Source organism: Coenobita brevimanus, chromosome 55 (genome assembly GCF_032717465.1).
Source record: "Coenobita brevimanus isolate Jiangsu-jjx chromosome 55, ASM3271746v2, whole genome shotgun sequence".
NCBI lineage: Eukaryota > Metazoa > Arthropoda > Malacostraca > Decapoda > Coenobitidae > Coenobita > Coenobita brevimanus.
This window is the reverse complement of record NC_137008.1, coordinates 33,478,403-33,503,545: the sequence shown is the minus strand read 5'-3', so window position 1 is coordinate 33,503,545 and position 25,143 is coordinate 33,478,403. Positions and strand designations below refer to the sequence as shown.

Genomic DNA, 25,143 nt, shown 5'->3' with positions numbered 1-25,143 from the left:
ATTAAACATTAGTGGGTACACCTGTGGAAGATTTTGTCGGGTTGATAAGTGTAAGAACTGAGTCTTTGATGCATTAAAAACAATAAGATTATTTTTACCCTAGTCAGAAATACGAGCCAAGTAAGACATTAGATATGCCATAACCTCATCCCTTGTTTGTTGAAGTAACTACTGAGATGGACGTTGCAGGAACTGAATGGAAATGTGAAGGGTGGAGTCATCAGCATACAAATGGATAGGGTTAGATGTACAGCTTAGAAGGTCATTGATGAATAAAAGGAAGAGAGTTGGTGTTAGGACAGAGCCCTGAGGAACACCACTGTTTATAGATCTAGGAGAAGAACAATGGCCGTCTACAACAGCGGCTATAGAACGACCAGAAAGGAAGCTATAGATGAAGGCACAGATGGAAGGATAGAAACCATAAGAGGGCAGTTTGGAAATTAAAGATATATGCCAGACTTGATCAAAAGCCTTTGAGATGTCAAGTGCAGTGGCAAAGCTTTCACCAAAATCCCGAAAGGAGGATGATCAGGAGTCTGAAAGATAGGTGAGAAGATCTCCAGTGGAGCGTCCCTGACGGAACCCATAGTGACGATCAGAAAGAAGGTTGTGATAGGAAAGATGCTTTAAAATTTTTGTATTAAGAATCGACTCAAAAACTTTTGAGATACAGGATGTTAAAGCAATTGGGCGATAGTTAGAGGGTTGGGAATGGTCACCCTTCTTTGGGACTGGCTAAATGAGTGCAAACTTCCAGCAAGAAGGAAAGGTACAAGTTGATAGACAAAGACTAAAGAGTTTGCCTAGGCAAGGGTGTAAGCTCAGAAGCACAGTTCTTGAGAACAACAAGAGGGACTCCATCAGGCCCATATGCCTTGTTAGTATTGAGGCCTGTGATGGCAGAAAATACATCAGCTGAAGACATTTTAATGTTAGCCATGAGGAAGTCAGAGGGGGGGAAGTGAAGGAGGAACGGCACCGTAATCGTCTATGGTGGAATTGGAGGAGAAAGTGTGAGCGAAGAGATCTGGTTTATCAGTAGAAGATATAGCTACAGAACCATTAGAGTAGAAAAGAGGAGGGAAGGATGATCATGTTAGAAAGGTTTTTGGCAAGGTGCCAGAAGGAGTGGAAAGAATTCAAGTTGGAGAGTTGAGAGCATTTAGTACGGATGAAATTATTTTTAGCAGAGTGAAGAACAGACTTAGCACAATTCCAGGCAGAAACATAAGCAAAATGTGATTCAGGGATGGGTTGGCTCTGGTACCTTTTATAGGCCCTCTCCTTGTTGCGGACAGCATTAGAACAAGCGTGATTAAACCAAGGCTTTCTTGCATTAGTGAAAGGATATGAGAAAGGAATGTATGCTTCCATGCCCGAGAGAATAACTTATGTAATGCGCGAGGCACACTCAGATGGCTCCCGGCCATGGAAGCAATAATCATTCCATGGAAGATCAAAGAAGTACTGCCTGAGGGCCTCCCAATCCGCAGCTCCAAAGTGCCACAGACGACGTTTCTTTGGAGGGTCCAAAGGCCGTACCGGAGCGATAGGACAGGTTAAGGTGATGAGGTTGTGATCGGAGGAGCTCAACGGAGAGAAAAGATTAAAGGTATAAGCAGGTGGATTAGTTGTAAGGAAGAGGTCAGGTATGTTGGAGCTCTCTCCAAGGCAGTCAGGGATATGGGTAGGGTGCTGTACAAGCTGCTCTAGGTCATTAAGGATAGAAAAGATGTAGGCTTGTTCACCAGGTGAATCAGTGAAAGGAGAGGAGAGCTAAAGATGGTGGTGAACATTGAAATCTCCTAAAATGGAGATTAAAAGGAGAAACGGATAGAATGTGTTCCATTGTAAAAGTAAGATAGTTAAAGAATTTTTGATAGTCAGTAGAATTAGGGGATAAGTAAACAGCGCAGATATATTTAGTCAGAGAATGACAGGATAGCCGAAACCAGAGTGTAGAGAATTCAGAAGAATCGAGTTCAGGAACACGAGAGCAAGATAAGTCATTACGTATATATACGCAACATCCACCTTTGGCATTGAAATGAGTATAGAGAAAGTAGGAGGGTAAGGTGAGGTTTAGAGGAAGAGGTGGTGGTGCTCAACAGAATGAAAGTTAGAGGAAAGGCCACGAATGTTGCAGAAATGAAGAAGTGAGTCAGGTAGTGGTTCCAGGCAGCTCAAGTCGTCACCAGGAGAGGGGCAGAAGATGGGGACATTTATGGTCCCCCCCCCCCAGGGTGGGCTCTGAGGCCTTGTGTTGGGTAGCCATAATTTTCTTTTGAATTTTGGAAAAGGAAGTGTAGTGTGTACTGTGCATGTAGTTTGGTGTAGATAGTTAGAGAAACTTGTATTGGAGAGCATGCTGGCCTACTCTCTGTGTTACTGGGACAATGAAAATGTTCAGCAAAGGGGGATGGTCAGGAACTAGTCCTGAGGGCTGATGAAACGGAAGCTCCAGCTCTCGCTGTCATCAACTTTCCATCCACCTCGGGAGTACTGCCCTGCTCGACTGGTGCTACAGTGTTTTGCAAGAGAGGACAAAGATGATATTTTCTGCCTGAGTTGAGATAATGGATGTAGTTGTGCATGTTTAGGCACGGTCAGGAGCGAAAAAATCGAAAATCCACTCATCACAGGAGCAGGCTCAGAACTGCTTGCTGGGGTGTATGAGAGTGTAATGTAGGTCAGTCTGAAGTTGTTCAAAATGTTCATTCACTTCCCCAAAATTTTTGCAGTTTTTTATAGGCTGTGCACAAACAATGCCTGCGGCCATTTATCAGCTAAACATCATTTGACGCCAGCTGCCACAGAGGGGATAATGAGGATAATAACATTACCTATGGTGTTTCTGTATCAGGCTGTTCGTTGAGTAAGGTATATGAGAGTTTGGGTGTGGGTCAGGAATGCATCTCTGGCTTTTCTTCAGTATGGGGAAAATTGCATTGATATCCGACATACTCACCGACCGAACACTGTCACTGGTACACAACACTGACGGATATTGGGGTAGGCCAGTACAGTACTGTATATACATTTTGTAACATGGACAACAATATTTCTCACATACCCATCACCATCACAAATCATCATCATCATCATCATCATCATCCCGACCACTCTTTTGCACATAAGAGTGGGGTTAGATGGGATCGAGGGGGGGGGGGGACTCACCAGCGTGTCCAGTTACAAGGGTCAGACTCTCACCTACCAACTATTCAGGCCCTTGAAATCATGCCACCACTTTGTAAGCTTAACTTTACACACTTGTGCCTAGCATTCCTTATCAGCTAGGGTCAGTCTGATGACTGTCATGTCAGAATTTGAAGTTCACTATTTCAGATGAGAGTACTGGGCATCATTATGTTATTCTTTGAGTAGATGGATAGCTGCCATCAATCCTAGCATGTACAACCATATGAATGAAGTGTGGCTGTATACAAGTCTGGTAACTAGCTGCACAAACATCACTCTTAGGGAGCAAACATTCAGTTAAAAATGAGCAGAATCAAAGCCCAGACCGACTAACACATTGTTACATATTATAGACATGCCATAGATTTTTTTTTTTCCCCCAACAGTTTCCAGAAGCTATTCGGAAGCAGTTAGCTTGTTTTGTTACCCGGTTTTCCTCTCAGTACATAGAAAACAGCAGCTGTATCATGGCCACTGGCCATCCCCAGTATGAGAGTTATAAGCTTACTGTAGAGGAAGCATGGCATCATTTTTATGTCTGTATGTATGTATTTTTTTAACACCAATAAATTGTGTATGTATTAGTCTTAGTAGTTGTTACAGTTATAAGATTAATTTTGCTTTTATCATGTCTCACTAATGATATATTCTACAGTTGATGTACAGAAAGTGGAGAAATAATTTGTAAATACTAGAAAAGCATTACTGTTGTATTGTATTACTATGTGTGATACTGAATGTAGATTCAGTTTCAGTGTTTGATTTTGTGGGTTGTAGATGGTGACGACCATCATCCACTCACTTGATGTAGTGCTGCCTACATCTTCATTCACCTTTATAATTCTTTTTCTGTGTCTGCTCTCCTCTCTTCCTGTTTCTCCCATCTCTCCCATCACTCTTTATTAATCTTTTTTCCTTTTCAGGTGGCTTTACGTTGAGTGACAAGTCTAATGGTGTCCTGTAACTTAGAAAATCATTTACAATGTTGGATGGCAACCATATAACTATAGTCACGGCCAGCGATTCTGAAGGGTTCATTATCGTGCCCTGCCAACCTACTGATCAGCTTTGTGTCTGATTTTGTGTATAATATGATATGCATAGGAAACAATTGTCAGTATTATTTGATTGGCCAAATACAGTAGATGCATGATTCAACAAGCTAATTCAGCCATCCACCATTCCGTTATCTCAAATTTTCTGCGAAATTGGATTCCTTAACCACGGCTTAGCGTGATGGAAAATTTCCTGGTATGTTAGGCTATTTTCCGCTAAATCCACGAAGCCAGTGATCAAGCCGAGTTCTTGACAGTATGCACCCAAACAGTGCCAACTGTCAATGCTACACACAGCAGTCTGAACCCATAATTAATATCTCCATTTAAATGCAGTATTGTGTACATGTCAGTAATGAAAACATACAGGACTGACTTAGTAATAAAATATGCACATAGAGAATAAGGTGAGAACAGTAGTGTACCAAATACTGTAGTATAGGAAATGGGGATAGTAAACTACTGAAAGGATTGCCTCCAAAAGTAGGGGTTCTGCACTTTTTGCAGAAATATTCCTGACACAGGTAGCCATACTGGCCCCCTGCAAACCTATGTCAGGCCTGGATGTGGTTTAGTTATTGGTAGAGTCACCCTCCATCAATACTAGTGGTGGTACAGGGGTGACAGAGGGGCTGGGGAGCATCAGAGTTGGCGCTCCATTTTCTCAGTTATTTCCAACTTCTCGCCGAGGGAAAGCCTCACCCTCTTCTTTTCCTGAATGTTAGGCATGGTACCTAAGCTTTGGTTCACTTTAAAAAAAAATAATAATAAATAAAAAATAAAGCTGCACACACGCAGAGGAGTTGTTTCCAGTTAGGGGGTCACGTGAAGACTGCATGCTTGGCGGGGATGTGGCAGCACCGCACCCCACTGGTCAGGGTAGTGTTTCTGATATGAGCTCGATGACACGCTCGATTTCTGGGACTTTTTACGGTAATTAGATGGTTATTGGAACTGAATTTCCTCAATGGAATAATACTCATTTTAACAGAAATAAAGTTGGGCAAAAAAAATCTTGGAAAAAAATCATTCCATTATCACGGACTTCTGGTAAATCGGTGTTCATATTATTGAGCATCTACTGCAGGCAGTGATGAAGAATACAGTTCATTATAGTTGATTTTGAGTTTCAAAGAATAAATACTGTCGCAGACAGCTGTTTTGTTAATTTATAAGGTCGGTGCTTATAATTTGTAAAGGGCTCGAACACTGCTCTCCGCGGACCCAAGTAGTGCACCCAGCTGATCCACTATGTGTTAATTACAAAATATCCACGCCCTCTTCTGACGTACCATAATACTGTACATAGATTACCTTGTACCCTTATTCCCTGGATTATTATCCACAAATTTGTGGCATTGCAGTATTGTTGGTTGTTGCTGGTGGTCGGTCTTATGAATCTGAAATACCAGTATATATAGTTGTAAAAGGTATTCAGAGTACTTACACTTTATAATTTTGAGTCATTCTGTATCATTTTAATGTTAGAAAAGGTTTTAAGTGCAGTAGTCATTCCATCCATATTCACATCAATATCATTTTTCAAGTGATTCGTAACATTGATAATTATGACTCTCCTCAGCTTCAAATCGTTCTCTCACTCTCACTCATTTATCCACCTGCTCTCATGGTATACCCATAATATAAAATAAGAATCAAAACTGATCTTTATTACATCACCACAAAACACTCTGCTTGGTATGTCGGAACTCACCTGGGTGCGTTCCCCCTCATCTCTCTCTCTCTCTCTCTCTCTCTCTCTCTCCAGTGTTAAGATGCCTTTTAAGTTAATGAAAGTAGTTGTCTGCTACAGTATTTATTCTCTGAAACTTAAAACCAAGTGAATTGGCCATATTCTTCATTACTGCCTGCATCTTTAGCCGTTCAAATAATACCGACAGATGTTTCCTATGCGAGTATGCATGTTATCCAAAAAATCGGACACACTGTTGAGTGGTAGGTTGCCAGGGCACTATAATGAAACCTTCAGACTTGTTGGCTGAGGCAATAACCCATACGTTGGCTATGGCTATAACCCATACGTGTTCCCTTTGTGTCAACAAGTGGATTCGCAGGGGGTTAGTACCCCTCCCTGTAAAATAACAACCTGTAAGACAAATGGTTACCCCTTACAGGATTATGGTGTCTAACTATAGTTACATAGATAGGTTGTGCTTGACCTCCCAGGACTAAAGCCTAAGCCTCTTACCTAGCTGCGATGTTTGCTGTTTTACCAGATGGAGAAAGTTAATTCTTGGATATATGACTGAATTCCATTCCATTCATAAGTTATCTGACAAAGTTTGCTTGATTTTAGGCTTCAGAGAGTAAGACAGCGAGCAACAGAGAACACACGTGAAAACAACAGCACAACTGTGGGTGAGGTGAATCCAGAGTTCCTTGCTGCACTACCACCAAATATCCAGGAAGAGGTACTGGCACAGCAGCGTCTGGAACAGCAGCGGCAGCAGGCAGCCCGCTCAAATCCTGATGATCCCATTGACCCAGTTTCTTTTCTCCAGACATTGCCACCATCACTACGACAAACTGTAAGTGTGCAATCACAAGGATATGTTTTAGCTACATGGTGTACCAGAGTGTTTAGATCACAGGGAAATGTTTTAGCTACAGAGTGTACCAGAGTGTTAGGGTGCAAAAGTCCCACAAAATCATAATGACATAATTTACAGAGAGCAAATGTAACGCCCGTAGGACAACAACCTTGAGTACATCCAGGAGTGACAGCATGCATGGTAGGGAGGGCACTTGATGTCAGTCCCACTATACTGTCAGTTAGTTATCACATAAGAATGAACAGCAACAGAAAGATAGAATTAGGCAGAAGCCTATGGAGCTGCAGCCCTGAAAGTTGAATTATTGTGTACATCAAGTAAAGTTGTCAAGACCTTGAGCAGGGGTGGCTTAGACTTATGTTGTCTGCAGGAGATGGGTTGCACAGGGCACAGTGCTAAATTCATCAGGTGAAAGGATAGGGAGAGAGATTGAAAGCCGATAAGCTGAGGATAAAAAAAATGGCAGACGACTACAGGGCCAGAGTACAGGAGGAGTTAGAATCAGTGAATTGGAATGAAATGGATCTGGACAGCTTGTGGAATGCATATAGGGATTGCTTAGTTAGGAATACTGAAGTGCTGTGTGGTGTGGCAAGAGTAACAATAAAAATGAAAGGTACAGCATGGTGGGATGAAGGGGTTAAGAGAGCAGTGGAGGAAAAGTGGAAGAGGTGGTCAGAGTGGATACAGGTCAGGTGTTCTGTTGAAATAAGAACTGAATGTATTGAGAGCAAGAAGCATGTAAAGAGACTAGTGAAGAGGAAAAAGGAGGAGGTAAATGATGATCTTGGAGGAAAAATGAATCAAAATTACTCCGAAAATAGGAAGTTCTTCTGGAAAGAGGTGCGGAAATGTAGAAGTGGCAGAGGAAAGAAATGTGAAAATGTGAAAGATGTACTGTAAGTGGTAGCTTATTAACCCATAGGGATGAAGTAAGGACCAGATGGAAAGAATATTTTGGAAGCCTGATAAATGGGAATAGATAGAGCAAAGCGACTGTTAACATGATTGGTTTTGGGGATGTACAGAGAAGGAATGCAGTGTCAGGAAATGTGACACTCGCAGAGGTGAAGTACGCTGTGAAGCAACTGAAAAATGGGAAAGCAGCTGGGGTTGATGAGATGTATGCAGAGATGATTTAAATGTAGTGGAGAGAGTGGAATGAAGTGCATCTTGGAGATATGTAAGAAGGTATGGATGAGTGAAGCCGTGCCAGAAGAGTGGAAAAAGGCAGTTATTTTATGCCTGTACAAAAATAAAGCCGAGCGAAGTGAGTTCAAGAATTATTGTGGCATAAGTCTATTGAGTGTTGAAGGGAAGGTCTATCTATCTATCTATCTATCTATTGCCAGACGCCTCAATCCCGTTTGGGGTGGCCACAAACAAATTGCCTCCACGTCGCCCTGTCCCCTGCCATTTCACTGCCCTGCTCCCAACTCACACCCCCCTCTCTCATATATCTCCACCCCATCCCTCCATCTCATCCTCCACCTCCCCCTCCCTCTTCCCCCCTCCACCTCACTCACATACACTCTCTTCATCAGTTTCTCACCCTCTATCCTCTCCACATCGCCAAGCCACCTCAGTGTGTTCCTCATAACGCTTCCTATCACATCCACATCCACACCACAATGCTCCTTTATATCCTCATTCCTCAGCCTGTCTCTCCATGTGACTCCACAGGCTCCTCTTAAATAACTCATTTCCACTGCTCTTACTCTTGACTTGTGTCCTTCCAACAATGTCCAAGTTTCACTTCCATACGTTAGAGTTGGTATCACAATACTGTCATGTAGTAACTTTTTCACTTGCATGCTCACTTCCCTGTTTCTTATCACTGCTTTCAAAGAACCAGCTACCTTTCTTCCCTGCTGTACCCTTTCAATCACTTCACCCACCAAACCTCCATCCTTACTCATCATACTACCCAAGTACTTAAATGTACTCACATTTTCCAATTCCTCACCATCCAGCCTCGCTGTACATTCACTGACTTCACCTCTCTCAAAGACCATCACTTTACTCTTCCCTACATTCACCTTTAAATTCCGTTTCTTACATACTCTCCCAAACTCATCCACCAAGCCTTGCAGCTCTCCTTCGTCTTCACTCAACAACACAGTATCATCTGCAAACAACAGTACAGGGAGTTTCCAAACACTACCCTCTCTCACCAGGGCCACTCCAACATCCACTACTCTACCTTGTACCTTTTCTATTACCCCATCCATGTACAGATTGAACAACCATGAAGACATGACACATCCCTGTTTCAACCCAACCTTCAAAGAGAAACATTCCTTAGTTCACCATCCACACGCACTGCAGCCTTCGCACCATCATACATACTCTTCACAGCATTCAACAACTTCCCATCTACTCCATATATTCTTAATACTTTCCACAATCCTTGTCTATCCACCCTGTCATATGCTTTCTCCAAATCCATGAAAGCCGCATACAACTTCTTTCCCTTCTCTAGAAACTTTTCCACTAAAGATCTAAGAATGAATATCTGATCTCCACAACCTCTTCCCTTCCTAAAGCCTCCCTGTTCTTCTCCAACTAATTCCTCTGTTCTTTCTCTAACTCTGTCAATAAGTATCCTACCATACACTTTTCCTATTATACTAAGAAGACAAATGCCCCTATGATTACCTTGTGAGTGATGAAGGGTGGCTTTAGGAGTGGCAGAAGTTGTGTGGATCAGATATTTGCAATGAGACAGATAGTGGAGAAGACTTGTAAGAGGAGCTATAAGGTGTTTATGGCATTTATGGATCTGGAAAAAGCATATAACAAAATAGATAGAGAAGAATTGTGGAAGGTTTTGTGCCTGTATAGTGTAAATGGTAAGCTGTCAAGTTTTTACGATGGTAGTGAGGCAAGTGTAAAGGTAAATGGGCATCTAAGTGAATGGTTGACAATTGTTGTGGGCATGTGACATGTTTGTGTGATGTCCCCATGGTTGTTCAGTACTGTATGTATGTATGGATGGGGTGATACAAAGATTAAAAACACGAGTAATGGAGAGAGGGATGGCGTTGGTAATGAATGGTGATGGATGAAATATCTCAAATTTGTTGTATGCTGATGATGCAGCGCTGCTTTTAAGTACCGGACAAGAGCTTGGTAGACTAGTGCAGAGTTTTGTAGACGTCTGTGAGTGTCGTGCCTTGAGAGTAAATGTAGAAAAGAGTAAAGTGATGGTTATTGAGAGAGAATGTGACTCCTAGTGAGATGTTACAGTGAATGGAGAGAGACTGAAATTGGTGACAGAGTTTAAATACCTTGGTACAGTGATAGAAAGGAGAGGAACATGTGCAAAAGAAGTGGAAAGTAGTGTGACACAAGGAAGGAAAGTAGTTTATGCTTTGAAGGCCTTGATAAGAAACAGGCTTGAGTGTCGTAGCTGCACGAGTCTTACATAAAGGAGTGTTTAGTGCGAACTTTAACATATGGATGTGAGACAGTGGCTTGGCATGAAAATGAAAAATCAAGAGGAAGAGCAGTGGAGATGGGACTGCTGAGGAGTGTATGCGGAGAGTGGATAGGATACGGATTAATGTGATTTGAGAAAGATGCGGATTGAAGAATTCCGTGGGCACCAGAATCGATTAGAGTACTGAGATGGTATGGTCATATGAAGAGAATGGATGACAATAGAGTGGTGAAAAAGGCATATTTGAGCAAATTTGAAGGAGGGAGGAGGCGAGGTAGACCAAGAAGGAGGTGGAGGGACATGGTGCATGCGCGTGTGAGGAAGAAATTTATGGATGTTGGTGATGCTAAGGGACTGACGAGAGATTGAGCTGGTTGGATGAATTTTGTGCAGAGAAGTGCATAACCAGGGATTTGAATCTCCTTTTTAACGTGATAGCATTTGGATTGGCTCTATCGGATTGGCCTGTGTGAAGCATCAGAATGTGGTGAAATTTTTTTGACCCATCTGATGGAGCCAGAATTTTAAGGACCTGAATGATGAGTGAATGGAAACATGGTGCATTGAATTGGGCAAACTTTGGCTGTCTGGATGTTGCTACTCCTCACCCTGCCCAAGGGTGGGAAAGGAGGTCCAGATGATGATGATGATGATGATAATGATAATGAGACAGGATAGGAAGTACAGATGTTCTGGAACAGCAATGAGTGTGAAAAAGTGGTGTTGACATCATCATGGGTGAGAATGGTGTTGAGAAAGTGATCAGCCTGGATGCATGTTTTGGTAATGACCATTAAACTAATTCAGTCTTTGCTCTAGATCTATGCACCACAGTGAGGTAGGGATGGGTGAAAAGGAAGGTGGGTGATAGCAAGGACTGGCACAGTCACCAAAGTAAATGATGACTTGAAGCCCAGTACCTCAGAAAGTGGTATCTCACAACTATCAAGGCACATTTACATTTCCTCTGTTACATACTGGAGAGAACAGTATTAAGGTAGAAGGCATTCCTTACTGCTTAGTTTTTCAACTTCCATATTTTCCTCTTATAGTCGTGGCGCGCAACTCTGAGGTTGTTATTATCGTGCCCTGGCAACCTGCGATTTGAGAGTGCGTCTGATTTCGTGTATGAGACGCATGGGATTTGTGTATGATATGTTCTTGTATGATAATATTCATGTATAATATATTCATGCATAATAATATGATTCATGTATAGTATGATATGAAATCGGATGCACTTTTGAATGGTAGGATGCCAGGGTATGATAATGACAGTCTCAGAGTTGTGTGCAGCAACTATAAGTTCATAGGTCCTCTTTTTCATCACCCGCTCCTTAAGCACCAAGTCACATATCAATAACTTGTTTTGCTGCACACACTTCTCGGTCCTTGTAACTCTAATACTGTATCTCTCACTAACCTCCTGTCAGCCTTGTTGGCCATGAGATAGTCTGTCTGGCTGCTATTTCGCCCAGACTCGTATGTAATCAATAGAATAGGATAATATATTCTGCTCCATAATGTAGCTGAATAAATTTCCTTTCCAGTGATGTTTAATTTATTTTATTTGGAGCAGTAATACCGCAGAATACTGTCATTCTTCGTATGATAGCCAAAGCCATCGTCCAAACATCTTAGCCTCAGATGCACAGTATATGATAGAGTTAAGTTATGAGGAGTGAAGAGTGTGTGCAGCAACACAAATTATCGATATGTGACATGGTGCTTAACCCCCAAATGCTGGGCAAATTTTACCAGCCTCTCAGTACAGACAATTTTTCCAAAATTGCATTTATTCAAACCTTCATATCTCGAAAAATAGAGGAGTTAGAGAAACAAATGAAAAATCATATTACTCACCATCTTCTTGTGAATGAAAGCATCCCCAGGTCTGTAGGTGGTCCCGTTGATGAGCAGGGACGTAAAGAAGATAGGTTATCAGTGTGTGAGTCGGGATGTGTCCAACCCGTGTGCAGCCCAGACTTTGGGCACAGCGGCTGCACTCTGACTAGCATTTGTAACATTAACTTCCCAAGGAGAGTGGTGCATTTGTAACGCTGCCTGACCTTTTGCCGTGGAATGTTCCATTTATAGTAACCAATCTCTCCTGCTTTCCCTACTCACAGCTACGGTTATGCGTCCTCATCCGGTACATGTGGCTCGCATATATAGTTTTCCCGCTGTAACATCATTGCACTTTGCCCAGTTTGTGTGTAGGAGAAGGGGAAGGACACAATACTTACCCATTTTTTCCTCTGTCTTACAACTTTGCCTTTTGGAAGCACTTTGAGAGGAAATTTCCTTCTTTCCATTTAGCTTTTTCCTCAGCTAGCACACACTTGTGTAATGAATACCTTATTCTGAACCATGAGGTAGATGTTTGTACTATTGGTTAGGTTTTTTGGCACATTTTCGTGGCATGGGACTAATGTTTTTCTCACTAATAATGTTATATATTCCTTATTCTACTGGCACTTTGTATCACATGTACAGAGCATATCACTTGTTTTGCACAATAAAACAAAGGCAAGAAATAAAGCTAGGTACAGCTATACCTCGATACCCATAGTTGCAATTCCTCAGCTTAACAGTGGGAGTACAAATACCACCATACCCTGCCTAATGGTGGCCAAACCCTGATTTAACGATGGGATTTGATTTTTTTTTTTTACTGATTTTGATGATATTTTAGAATAAAATTGTGTGTTTAGGTTGATTATAAACTGTTTTTAGACTTTGATTAATGTGTTTTAGCCATAGGTGGGGTGAACATTGTCATTTTGGGGCATGGATTACCAAGCTTGATTTTCTCCAGACTTATATTTGACAATTTTTAGATTTTGTTGGTTTTAGTGAGTCATTTATAGATGTAAGATTAGCTTCTTTTACAGCTGTTAGGCCATTTAGATTGGCTTTTAAACTTGTTTTGGGGCTCATTTGAGTGGGTTTTGGACTTGGTTGGGGGGAAACCCATGGCTGAAACTTAACATATTAAATCTGCCCCGATATACGATACCCCACCTAACAATGGGTTTTTACGTAACCAATAGCATCATTAAACCGGGGTATACTGGTACAGCCACAAAAAGCAGTTTTTTTCAGGTGGGTAGAGGGTTTTCTTTCATATGTGTTAGGGTATCTAGGCATAGTTACAATCACTTCACTTCAACTTTGACTTATGTAAATATGACACACACACACACACACACACACAGTCATCAGGGAGTCATCAGATGTAGATGTCCGACATCGGCGCTCCGTACCAAACCAATACGGCCAGTGGCATTACCTAAATTAGTATCTTTGAATGAGTCAAGCTCTGTACCAGGTTAGACTAAATGATTTTTCAGTATTATAAGGAAAAAAAAATAATAAGTTTAAACAAGACTGGTTCAAACAGAACAAAGAACCACGAGGAAAAAAAATGTGCTGAGTCAGCTGGGTTTGTTTAGACTTCAGCAACACGGGGAAAGTGTACATACTCTGTAAGTACATACTCTGTTCATTTAGTATTACAAAATGAATACATACTTCAGTAAAACAAACTTGGAAAAGAAAAGGGATAAAAGTAAAAAGCAAAATGATGATTTCTACCAAGAACTGGTTGAAGTGGAGACTCACAATAGACTGGTTGAACGTGTACACAAACTAGAAATGGCTTTCAAAAATGAAATTGATGAAATAAAGAAGCAAATGCACTTGCAAAAGGAAGAGATAGAAAAACTAGGAAGGGAGGCCAATAAGAAAGACACAACCATCAGTGAACTAACAGTGGAATTGAGTACGCTTAGGAAGAAAGTGAGTGAAATGGCAAGTACAGTACTCAATCACGAGAGTGTTATGGAAGAGTTCAAAAATGACACAGAGACAATTAGGCAAGCAAGCAGTCTTATGGACCAGAGCAGTGATACTGAAGAGAAGATAACACAGGTGAATGAAGCTGTGCAAAGCTACAAAAATGATGTAGAAACCACGTATGCTGAAATGGTGAAAGCAAAGAAAGACTTAGAAGCAAGGGTGGAGGAAAAAAGCATTAAAAAGGAAGTGAAAAGAATAATCCAAAACAGTCCAAAGTTAGTCAGAGATTCATTAGAGATAAACAAATCAATAGTAATCACTGGTATAGAAGAGGAAGAAGTTAAAAACAAGATCACAAGAGACAAAAAGGAGATGGCAAATGTAATGAGCTTACTAAAAGAAGTATCAGAGGAAATCTATAGTAAAGACATAGAGGAACACAAAAGGTTAGGGAAATATGAGAAAAGCAAGACAAGACCTCTAAAGGTGACTTTCCAGAGTGTAAACACTGTGGAAGAGATACTAAAAAATGCAAAGAATCTTATGGAAAAAGAGGAGTTCAAAAATGTTTGGATAAAAAGATGCCTAACACAAGAGGAACTGGAATTACTGAAAGAGAAAAGGGAGGAAACAAAAACAAAAAATGAGGGAAGATCAGAAGAGGAGAAGAAGAAATTTTTTTTACGAAGTAATAGGATTGCAGGTACGAAAGTGGTACACAAACAGGATGGAAGAAAAAGGAGGAAGGTAGTAGAACCATGTCATGACAAATATATAAACAAGATGATAAAGTTGATGTACTCAAATGTGGATGGAATGGTATCTAAATTACTAGAGATGAATGATTGTCAGAGAAAATGAACCTCAAATAATTTGCCTAACTGAAACAAAATTAACACCAAGGATATCCAATGACATACTAAACTTAGAGGAATACAATATATGGAGAAGAGACAAATTTTAAAAAAGGAGGAGGAATTATAATATTAACTAAGAAAAATCTAAAAGTCAATTAAATAAAACTAGATATACCATCACAAGTAGAACTGATTGCAGTAGAGATCGACACATCTGAAGGTAAAGTAATTGTAGCCAATTTGTACATGCCACCCAGATCAAACACATGGGAAAGAGACGAATATGAGGACCTGGCAGAGAGTACAATTCAGAGTATAAGATAATTCCTACATAAAATGGAAGAGAAATAGGAAAGAATTATACTAACTAGGGACTTCAATACAAATATAAATTGGAATACTCTAGATATAAATAGCCAAGAAAGCTGTTGGGACCAAAAGCTCCTGGATCTCTTACAAGAGTTTTTCTTAACGCAACATGTGAGGGAAACCACCAGAAAAAGAGGACTTGATGTACCTTCAGTGCTAGATCTAATATTTACTAGGCAAGAAAATGATATTGACAGTTTAATATATCACCCTCCACTCGGCAAAAGCGATCATGCAGTACTAAATTATAACTTCAGGATAGCATATGACATAGTAAACAGCAAAGACAGTTACAAAAGGAGCCTAAACTATAAAAAGTGAAATTATCAAGACCTAAAGAAGTATTTCTTAGAAGTTGATTGGGAAAATGAGCTTAGAGGACAAGATCTAAATGCTGTATATAAATTTTTTTTTGAATTTTATGAAATAGGAGTCCAGAAGTACATCCCTCAGCACAAAGAAGCAGATAAGAAAATACAGAAATGGATCAATACAGAATGTAAAAAATCAAAAGAAAGAAGAGATTTGTTGTGGAATAGATATAGAAGACACAATAGTGAAAGGGCGTATAATAATTACAAACAGGCAAGAAACGACTATACAAGAATAAGGAGGGAAGCCCAAAAACAGTTTGAGGAGGATATAATAAAAGTAGTGATCAACCAAAGCTGTTTTACAGCTATATCAGAAGCAAAACCAAAGTAAAAGATATAGTACAATCCATTACGGACGAGGGAATCACTTATACACAAGAGAAAGATATTTGTGATGCACTAAATAAGAATTTCCAATTAGTTTTTACGGAAGAAAAATTTTTGAGAGGGACTATGTGGAACACGCATATCTACACATACTACCAGATATACAAATAGCAGAAAAAGTAATAAACGAGGAGTTAAGTAGATTAGACTACTTAAGCAAGTGGTCCTGATGAAATTTCATGTTGGGTATTACGAGAATGTGCAAAGGAGTTAAGTAAACCATTATTTTTAATTTTCAAGAAATCCTTGAGTCAAGGTAAACTACCTGATATTTGGAAAAAAGCAAATATTGTCCCCTTATTCAAGAAAGAAAATAGACAATATCCACTCAACTACCGACCAGTATCACTGACCAGTGTTGTAAGCAAGGTATTAGAAAAACTTATAAAAAAAGCTTGGGTAAATCATCTAGAAGAACACAGTATGATAACAGAAAGACAGTTTGGTTTCAGAAAAGGAAAATCATATGTTACTAATCTGTTGAGCTACTATGACAGAGTAACAAACACAATACAGGAAAGGGAAGGATGGGTGGACAGTATCTATTTAGAGTTCAAGAAAGCTTTTGACACAGTACCACACCAAAGACTTTTATGGAAACTGTACCATCAAGGAGGAATTCGAGGCAAACTGTTTTGTTGGATGCAAAACTTTCTCATAAAAAGAGAAATGAAGACGGTACTAAGAGGAAACTACTCATCATGGAAAGAAGTGACTAGTGGAGTACCACAGGGTTCAGTGCTGGCACCAATCATGTTTTTAGTGTATATAAATGATATAAACAGTAACACTGGAAATGAGAGCTATCTGAATATGTTTGCAGATGATGCAAAAATACGAAGGAGAATTACTAACACAGACTCTTGTAGAGAGCTACAAGAAGAATTAAATAAACTTTATTAATGGAGTATTACATGGCAAATGGAATTCAATGTGGACAAGTGTCATGTAATCAAGTTTGGTAAAAGTGGAAAAAGACCTGATTGGGATTATAAGTTAGGAAATAAAACCCTATACACATCAGAAAGAGAGAAAGGCCTAGGTGTGATCATCAATAACAGACTATCTCTGGCTGACCACATCAGCGAGAAGGTACGGAACATGTATACACTGCTTGCAAATATGAGAATAGCATTCACATACATAAATGAAGACATGCTAAGAAGGATAATAACATCATTCATTAGACCAACCCTGGAATATGCATCAGTAGTCTGGAGTCCTCATCTCAAAAAGTACATAGACAAGATTGAAAAAGTTCAAAGGGCCGCTACAAGATGGATACCAAGCTTAAGGGACCTAAGCTACGAAGAAAGACTAAATAAACTGAATCTACCAACACTATACAGGAGAGAAGGAAAAGAGGTGACATGATAATGCTATATAAGTGCATGTCAGGGAAGGAGAAAATAGACATAAATGATTACTTAACATATGGAGAAGCATCAGCAAGAGGACACTGCAAAAAACTGCATAAGAAGAGAGGTGATAAAGACGTAAGGAAACTCAGTTTCCCAAACAGAGCAATTGATCAATGGAATGCACTACCGAATGAAATAGTGTGTGCCAAAACAATTCACAAATTTAAGGATATGTGCGATAAATATGGTTTAAGACACGGGACAGTACGAGCTTGACTCATTCCTGTAAAGATATAATTATGTAAGTACACACACACACACACACACACACACACACACACACACACACACACACACACACACACGAGCACACACGAGCAGCCGGAGAGAGAGGTCATCCCAGGCATTGCTCCTAACCTTGAGTAGTTTCAGGAATTTTGTCTGTCCTGTCTCCTAGGGTCTTTCTTTAAATTTAAAATAATGAAAGTTGGTAGACTACCAAAAATGTAAAGATTTGTTGGCAATAGTATACATGAATGTTTGTGGCTTATTCGGTAACAGCTGTTTAGGTACTTTACCGGTACGTTAAAGATGGCCGAAAATGTAAACAATGAGGGAATGGAATTTCAAGGATTTGATGCTAATACTAATGTCATGGACCTGGTGAAAACATTAATTATGAGGATTAGTGAACTCGAAAAAAAAGTAGAGAATCTAGTGATAAAGGATGTGTCAGGAAATACGGAAACCACCATACAGAGTCTAATCCAGTCCAACGAAACAGCCAATGAAGAGATTAAGAATTTGAAGAGGGAAAATGTTGAACTGAGGAGGAAACTTGAAGAGAGTACCAATAAAACGGAGAAGGTGAGTAATGTACTAGAAGAACACAAGGCAAAGTGGGCACACGTAGAAGAAGAACAGAAAGAAGTGGTCAGCTTAAGAGAGATCATCCAGGAAGAAAGGGAAATGAACAAGAAAGAAATGGAAGAAAATGTAGTGAAAATACTGAAGAAAAAAGAGAAAATAGTGAGAGAAACTGTAGAAAGGAATAGATGTGTGGTAGTATTTGGAAACAGGGAAGAGGAAGAAAAGGTTAGGTTCGCAAGACTCGAAAGAGACACGAACATGGTGAGAGGAATATTAGGAAAGATTGACCCCGAAGGAGACAAATGGGTAAAAGAAATTGAGGAAGTAAGGAGGATAGGGCCTTATAAGAAAGGGGAAACAAGACCAATGAGAGTCAGGTTTACATCAGAAAGTGTAATAAATGAGATACTTAAAGTGACCTGGAAATTAAGCAAAGAGGCAGGGATGGAAAATATTATAATAAGAAAAGATCTGAATGAAGAAGAAAGAGAAGTTTTAAAATCATTAAAGGAAGAAGTAAAGGAAAAAAATGATAAGAGGACAGAGGAAGAATGTAATACTTTTTTTTGGAGAGTATTGGATATGAAAGTAAGGAAATGGTATTTAAGGAAATAGAAGTGAAGGAAACTAGGGGGGATGGTTGTGAAAGATCAGAAGTTGAGGAAGTGGTACGGACAGAGAGTAGGAGAGAAGAGGGTATTAATAATGTCAAAAATAATTTGAAGGTGATATATACTAATGTTGATGGTTTCATATCGACAAGGATCGAAATTAATGATTTCTTGAGAGAACATGAACCTGATGTCATGTGCTTTGTAGAGACCAAATTAAGAGAAGATATTGATGTTCATTTGGGAGATGGTAAATACAAACTGTGGAGAAAAGACAGAAAAGAAAAAAAGGGAGGAGGAGTGATGATAGCAGTGAAGAACAACATAAATGTAGATACTGTGGAAATGGGAGAAGGCAGGGCTGAAGTGATATATATGAAATTAGAAACTGGAGAGAATGTTAAGAGAGATATGGCGGTAGTGTATGTTCCCCCAAAGACGAGAGCATGGAAGGATGACGAATACCATGAGTTGTTGTCAGATATGGCTAGCTACTTGCAAAAAATAATTGAGAAAAGCAATAATATAATTTTGGTGGGTGACTTTAATTGTAAAGAGGTGAACTGGGAGGAATGGTACTCGGGAGGCGGCGAGGATTCGTGGGGTACTATGTTATTAAATATAATAATGAATAATGTGATGACGCAGTGGGTCAAAGAAGAGACACGGTTTCGAGGTGAGGACACACCAGCAAGGTTAGATTTACTGTTCACCAAAGAACCCGATGTAATAGAATCATTGGAATATCTCTGTCCTTTGGGAAAAAGTGATCACGTGGTCATTGTGTTCCAGATGTTAATAGGAAACGTCGAGCCAAGAGACGAGCTTCATAGACAGGGAAGATACAACTTTGGCAAAGCAAATTTTACAGGATTGAGAAACTTTTTTGAAAATGCGGATTGGAGAAAATTCAGAGAAACAAGAGAGATACAGAGGAAGTGGGATATCTTTCTAGACCTCTATAATTTGGGAGTGGAAAAATTTGTACCAAGAGTAAGAGGGAAAGAAAACAGGAAAAAGGAGTGGTTTAATAGAAGGTGTATGATAGCCAAAAAAGAGAGAGATAAGGCGTGGAACAATTGGAGAAAGAGAGGTACCGACAGAACAAAGGAAGAATATAAAAGAACAAGAAACGAATACACAAGAATACGTAGGGAAGAAGAAAGGAATTTTGAAAAAGGTACAATTGACAAATGCAAGGATGAACCCAAACTGTTTTATAGATTTGTTAATGGCAAACTGAAACAAAAGGAAGGAATCACCAAGCTGAAAGTAGATGGAGAGGTCTTTAAGGATGCGGCAATGCAAGCAGAAATAATGAACAAACGTTTCCAGTCAGTTTTCACTAAAGAAAAGGAGCTTGTGGAAGGGGAGGGAGTGATTAGAAATGTTCCGGTGATGAAAGATATAAAAGTGGAGGTGCAGGAAGTGTATAAATTACTGGAAACTCAAGATGTAAGGAAAGCCCCAGGACCTGATGGAATTTCTAATTGGGTACTGAAGGAATGCAGAGAACAACTGGCGGATAAAATTCACAGCTTAATTGTATGCTCACTGGAAGAGGGGAAAGTGCCAAAAGAATGGAAGAGGGCAAATGTGGTACCAATTTACAAGGGAGGAAACAGGGAAGAACCCCTGAATTATAGACCAGTGTCTCTAACCAGCATGGTCGCAAAATTGTGTGAGAGAATCCTGAAAGACAGATGGATAAAATATCTGGAAGAGATGAATATTTTGGCTGAATGTCAGTTTGGATTCAGAAGTGGAAGGTCATGTGTTTCAAACTTGTTGAGCTTTTACTCAAGAGCGATTGATGTGGTACAGGAGAGAGATGGTTGGGTGGATTGTGTGTACTTAGACTTAGAGGAGGCCTTTGACAAGGTACCTCATAAGAGACTAATGTGGAAACTAGAATATATAGGAGGACTAAAGGGGAAACTTCTGGAATGGATGAGAGACTTTTTGACAGACAGACAAATGAGGACAGTAATAAAGGAAAAGATGTCTGGATGGAGGGAAGTAACAAGTGGAGTCCCTCAAGGCTCAGTGTTGGCGCCAGTAATGTTCCTGATTTACGTAAATGATATGGTAGATGGAGTGAACAGTTATGCGAGTCTGTTTGCTGATGATGTAAAGATCTTGAGGAAGATAGAGGTTGAGGAGGATTGTAAAATACTGCAGGAGGATTTGGATAGGATACACAATTGGAGCCGGACGTGGGAAATGAAATTTAATGTAAAGAAATGTAAAATATTGGAAATGGGTAAAAGTAGCAGGAGACCATCACTGAATTATTTTTTGGGTAATGAATTAATCACAAAAAGGAGAGAAGAGAAAGATTTGGGAGTGCTGGTCCAAGATAGTTTGTCACCAGAAAAGCACATTAACAAGATAGTTGGAGAGACTTATAAGCTCTTGACTAACATAAGAGTAGCATTTCATTATATGGATGAGGAAATGATGAAAAAATTGATAGTGGCCATGATCCGCCCCAGGTTAGAATATGCAGCGGTAGTGTGGTCCCCACACAAAAAGAAAGATATAAACAAGATTGAGAGAATACAAAGAACAGCAACCAAGATGGTCCCCAGTCTGACAGACCTGTCATACAGAGAGAGGCTGGAAAAACTGGATTTGCCTTCGTTAGAGGAAAGGAGAAAGAGGGGAGACATGATTGCAGTGTTCAGGACCATGGTGGGAGTAGATAAAATTGACAAAGAAGATCTGTTTGTATGGGATAAGAGAGCAACAAGAGGACATGGAATGAAATTGAAAAAGTCAAGCTGCTTGAAGGATATCAAGAAATATAGCTTTCCTTACAGAAGTATAGACTTATGGAATAGCCTGGACAAAGAGATCGTCCGGTCTAAAAACTTAAACGAGTTTAAAGTTAAATTCGACTTATTGAGAAACAGCGACGGAAACCCACGAGCATAGTACATTCCGTGTATATCACAATTAGGTATATTCTTAAATATTTGGAACGACTTAGACAAAGTGGTGGTGCATGAGAAAAACATTCATGTGTGTAAAGGTAGACTTGATAAATGTGGATATGGAGACAGGACAACACGAGCATTGCTCAATTCCTGTATACTACAAATAGGTAAATACAAATAGGTAAATACACACACACACACACAGAGCAGAAGCACGTCGACACCGCTCTATACCTGGCCAACTTGGCCAGCGGGATTACCTAAATAAGTATCCTTATATGAGTCAAGCTCTGTACAAGGTTAGGCTAAATGGTGTTTTAATAAAAAAAAAAAAAAAAAAAAAAAGAAGAAGAAGAAGAAGTTTTAAGTAAGACTTGGTCAAACTGGAAAGTAAACAAGCAGCGCAAGAATGCGCACAATCAGCTGATCGTTGTTTAGTCTACAATCTGCCCCAGGGAATGTAAGTACTATATGCACTTTTAGTACTGCAAAATGACCACATACTTTAGTAAAGCAAATTTGGAAAAGAAGAGGGATAAAGGTAGAAAGCAGGATGATGATTTCTACCAAGAACTGGTTGAAATGGAGACTCAAAACAAACTGATTGAACGAGTACACAGGTTAGAGACGGCTTTTCAAAATGAGATTGATGAAATTAAGAAACATATGCATTTGGAAAAGGAAGACATAGAAAAATTAGGAAAGGAAGTCAACAAGAAAGACACAACGATAGATGAGCTAACAGTTGAAGTGAGTACACTTAGGAGGAAAATTAGTGAAATGGCAAGTACAGTAGTCAACCACGAGAGTATTATGGAAGAGTTCAAAAATGATACAGAGACAATTAGGCAAGTAAGCAGTCTGATAGACCAGAGCAGTGATATTGAGGAGAAGATAACACAGGTGAATGAAGCTGTGCAAAGCTACAAAAATGATGTGAAAACCACGTATGTTGAAATGGTGAAAGTAAAGAAACACTTGGGAACAAGGGTGGAAGAAAAAAACATTAAAAAGGAAGTGAAAAGAATAATCCAAAACAATCCTAAGTTAGTCAGAGATTCAGTGGATATTAACAAATCTATAGTAATCACTGGTATAGAAGAGGAAGAAGTAAAAAACAAAATCTCAAGAGATAAAAAGGAGATGGCAAATGTAATGGGCATATTGAAAGAAGTATCAGAGGAAATCTGTAGTAAAGACATAGAGGAACACAAAAGGTTTGGGAAATACGAGAAAAGCAAGTCAAGACCCCTAAAGGTAACCTTCTAGAGTGTAAACACCATGGAGGAGATACTAAAAAATGCAAAGAATCTTATGGAAAAAGAGTAGTTCAAAAATGTATGGATAAAAAGATGCCTAACACAAGAGGAACTAGAATTACTGAAAGAGAAGAGGGAGGAAGCAAAAACAAAAAATGAGGGAAGATCAGAAGAGGAGAAGAATAAATTTTTTTACCAAGTAATTGGATTGCAGGTACGAAAGTGGTACATAAACAGGATGGAATAAAAAGGAGGAAGGTAGTAGAACCAAATCATGACAAGTATATAAACAAGATGATTAAGTTGATGTACTCAAATGTGGATGCAATGGTATCTAAATTATTAGAGATGAATGATTATGTCAGAGAAAATGAACCACATACAATATGCCTAACTGAAACAAAATTAACACCAAGGATATCGAATGACATCCTAAACTTAGAGGAATATAATATATAGAGAAGAGATTGGAACTTAAAAAAAGGGGGAGGAATTATAATATTAACTAAGAAAAATCTAAAAGTCAAAGAAATAGAATTAGATATACCCCCACAAGTAGAACTGATTGCAGTAGAGATAAATACATCTGAAGGGAAAGTAATTGTAGCCAATTTGTACATGCCACCCAGATCAAACACATGGGAAAGAGATGAATATGAGGACCTGGGAGAGAGTACAAGTCAGAGTTTAAGAGCATTACTACATAAAATGGAAGAGAAATCGGAAAGAATTAAACTAACTGGAGATTTTAATACAAATATAAATTGGAATACTCTAGATATAAAAAGCCAAGAAAGCTGTTGGGACCAAAAGCTCCTGGATCTTGTACCAGAGTTTTTCCTAACGCAACATGTTAGGGAAAGCACCAGATAAAGAGGACTCGATGTGCCCTCAATGCTAGATCTCATATTTATTAGGCAAGAAAACGATATTGGCAATTTAATATATCACCCTCCATTCAGGAAAAGCATCCATGCAGTACTAAATTGCAAATTCAGGATTGCATATGACATAGATAACAGCAATGAAAGTTACAAAAAGAGCCTAAACTATATAAAGGGAAAGTATCATGACCTAAAAAAGTACATCTTAGAAATTTTGGGGGAAAAGCAGCTTAGAGGACTAGATTTAAATGCTTTATATGGAAAATTCTGTGAAGTTTATGAAATAAGAGTCCACAAGTACTGTACATCCCACAGCACAAAGAAGCAGAAAAGTATATAAAGAAATGGTTTAATACAGAATGTAAAAAATCAAAAGAAAAGAGAGATTTGTTGTGGAATAGATACAGAAGACACGATAGTGAAAGGGCATATAATAATTACAAACAGGCAAGAAACGATTATACAAGAATAAGGAGGGAAGCCCAAAAATAGTTTGAGGAGGATCTTATAAATAAAAGTAGTGATCAACCAGAAGCAAAACCAAAGTGAAAGATAAAATACAATCCATTACTGACGATGGAATCTCCTATACACAAGAGAAGGATATTTGTGAAACACTAAACAAGAATTTCCAATCAGTTTTTACAGAGGCAAAAAAATTTTGAGAGGGATTATGTGGAACATGCATGCCCACACATACTACCAGATATACAAACATCAGAAAAAGAAATACATTAGGAGCTAAGTAAATTAGACAAAGGAAAAGCAAATGGACCGGATGAAATTGCATGTTGGGTGCTACGTGAATGTGCAAAGGAGTTAAGTAAACCATTATTTTTAATTTTCAAGAAATCCTTGAGTCAAGGTAAACTACCTGATATTTGGAAGAAAGCAAACACTGTTCCCTTATTCAAGAAAGGGAATAGACAAAATCCACTTAACTACCGACCAGTATTACTAACCAGTGTTGTAAGCAAGGTATTAGATAAGCTTACAAGAAAAGCTTGGGTAAATCACCTAGAAGAACGCAGTATGATAACAGAAAGACAGTTTGGTTTCAGAAAAGGAAAATCATGTGTTACTAATCTGTTGAGCTACTATGACAGAGTAACAGACACATTACAGGAAAGGGAAGGATGGGTGGACAGTATCTATTTAGA

At 39.3% G+C, this 25,143-nt stretch overlaps 1 protein-coding gene across 1 annotated transcript in view; it reads left to right on the top strand.

The window, feature by feature from the left end:
- The window catches only part of HUWE1 (HECT, UBA and WWE domain containing E3 ubiquitin protein ligase 1), a 1,134,422-nt gene that overhangs the window by 857,708 nt on the left and 251,571 nt on the right, over positions 1 to 25,143 (top strand). The window contains exon 44 of the mRNA XM_080273518.1: positions 6,574 to 6,805. Within this exon, the coding sequence (XP_080129644.1) occupies positions 6,574 to 6,805 (232 nt within the window). The remainder of the gene's footprint in view (positions 1 to 6,573; positions 6,806 to 25,143) is intronic.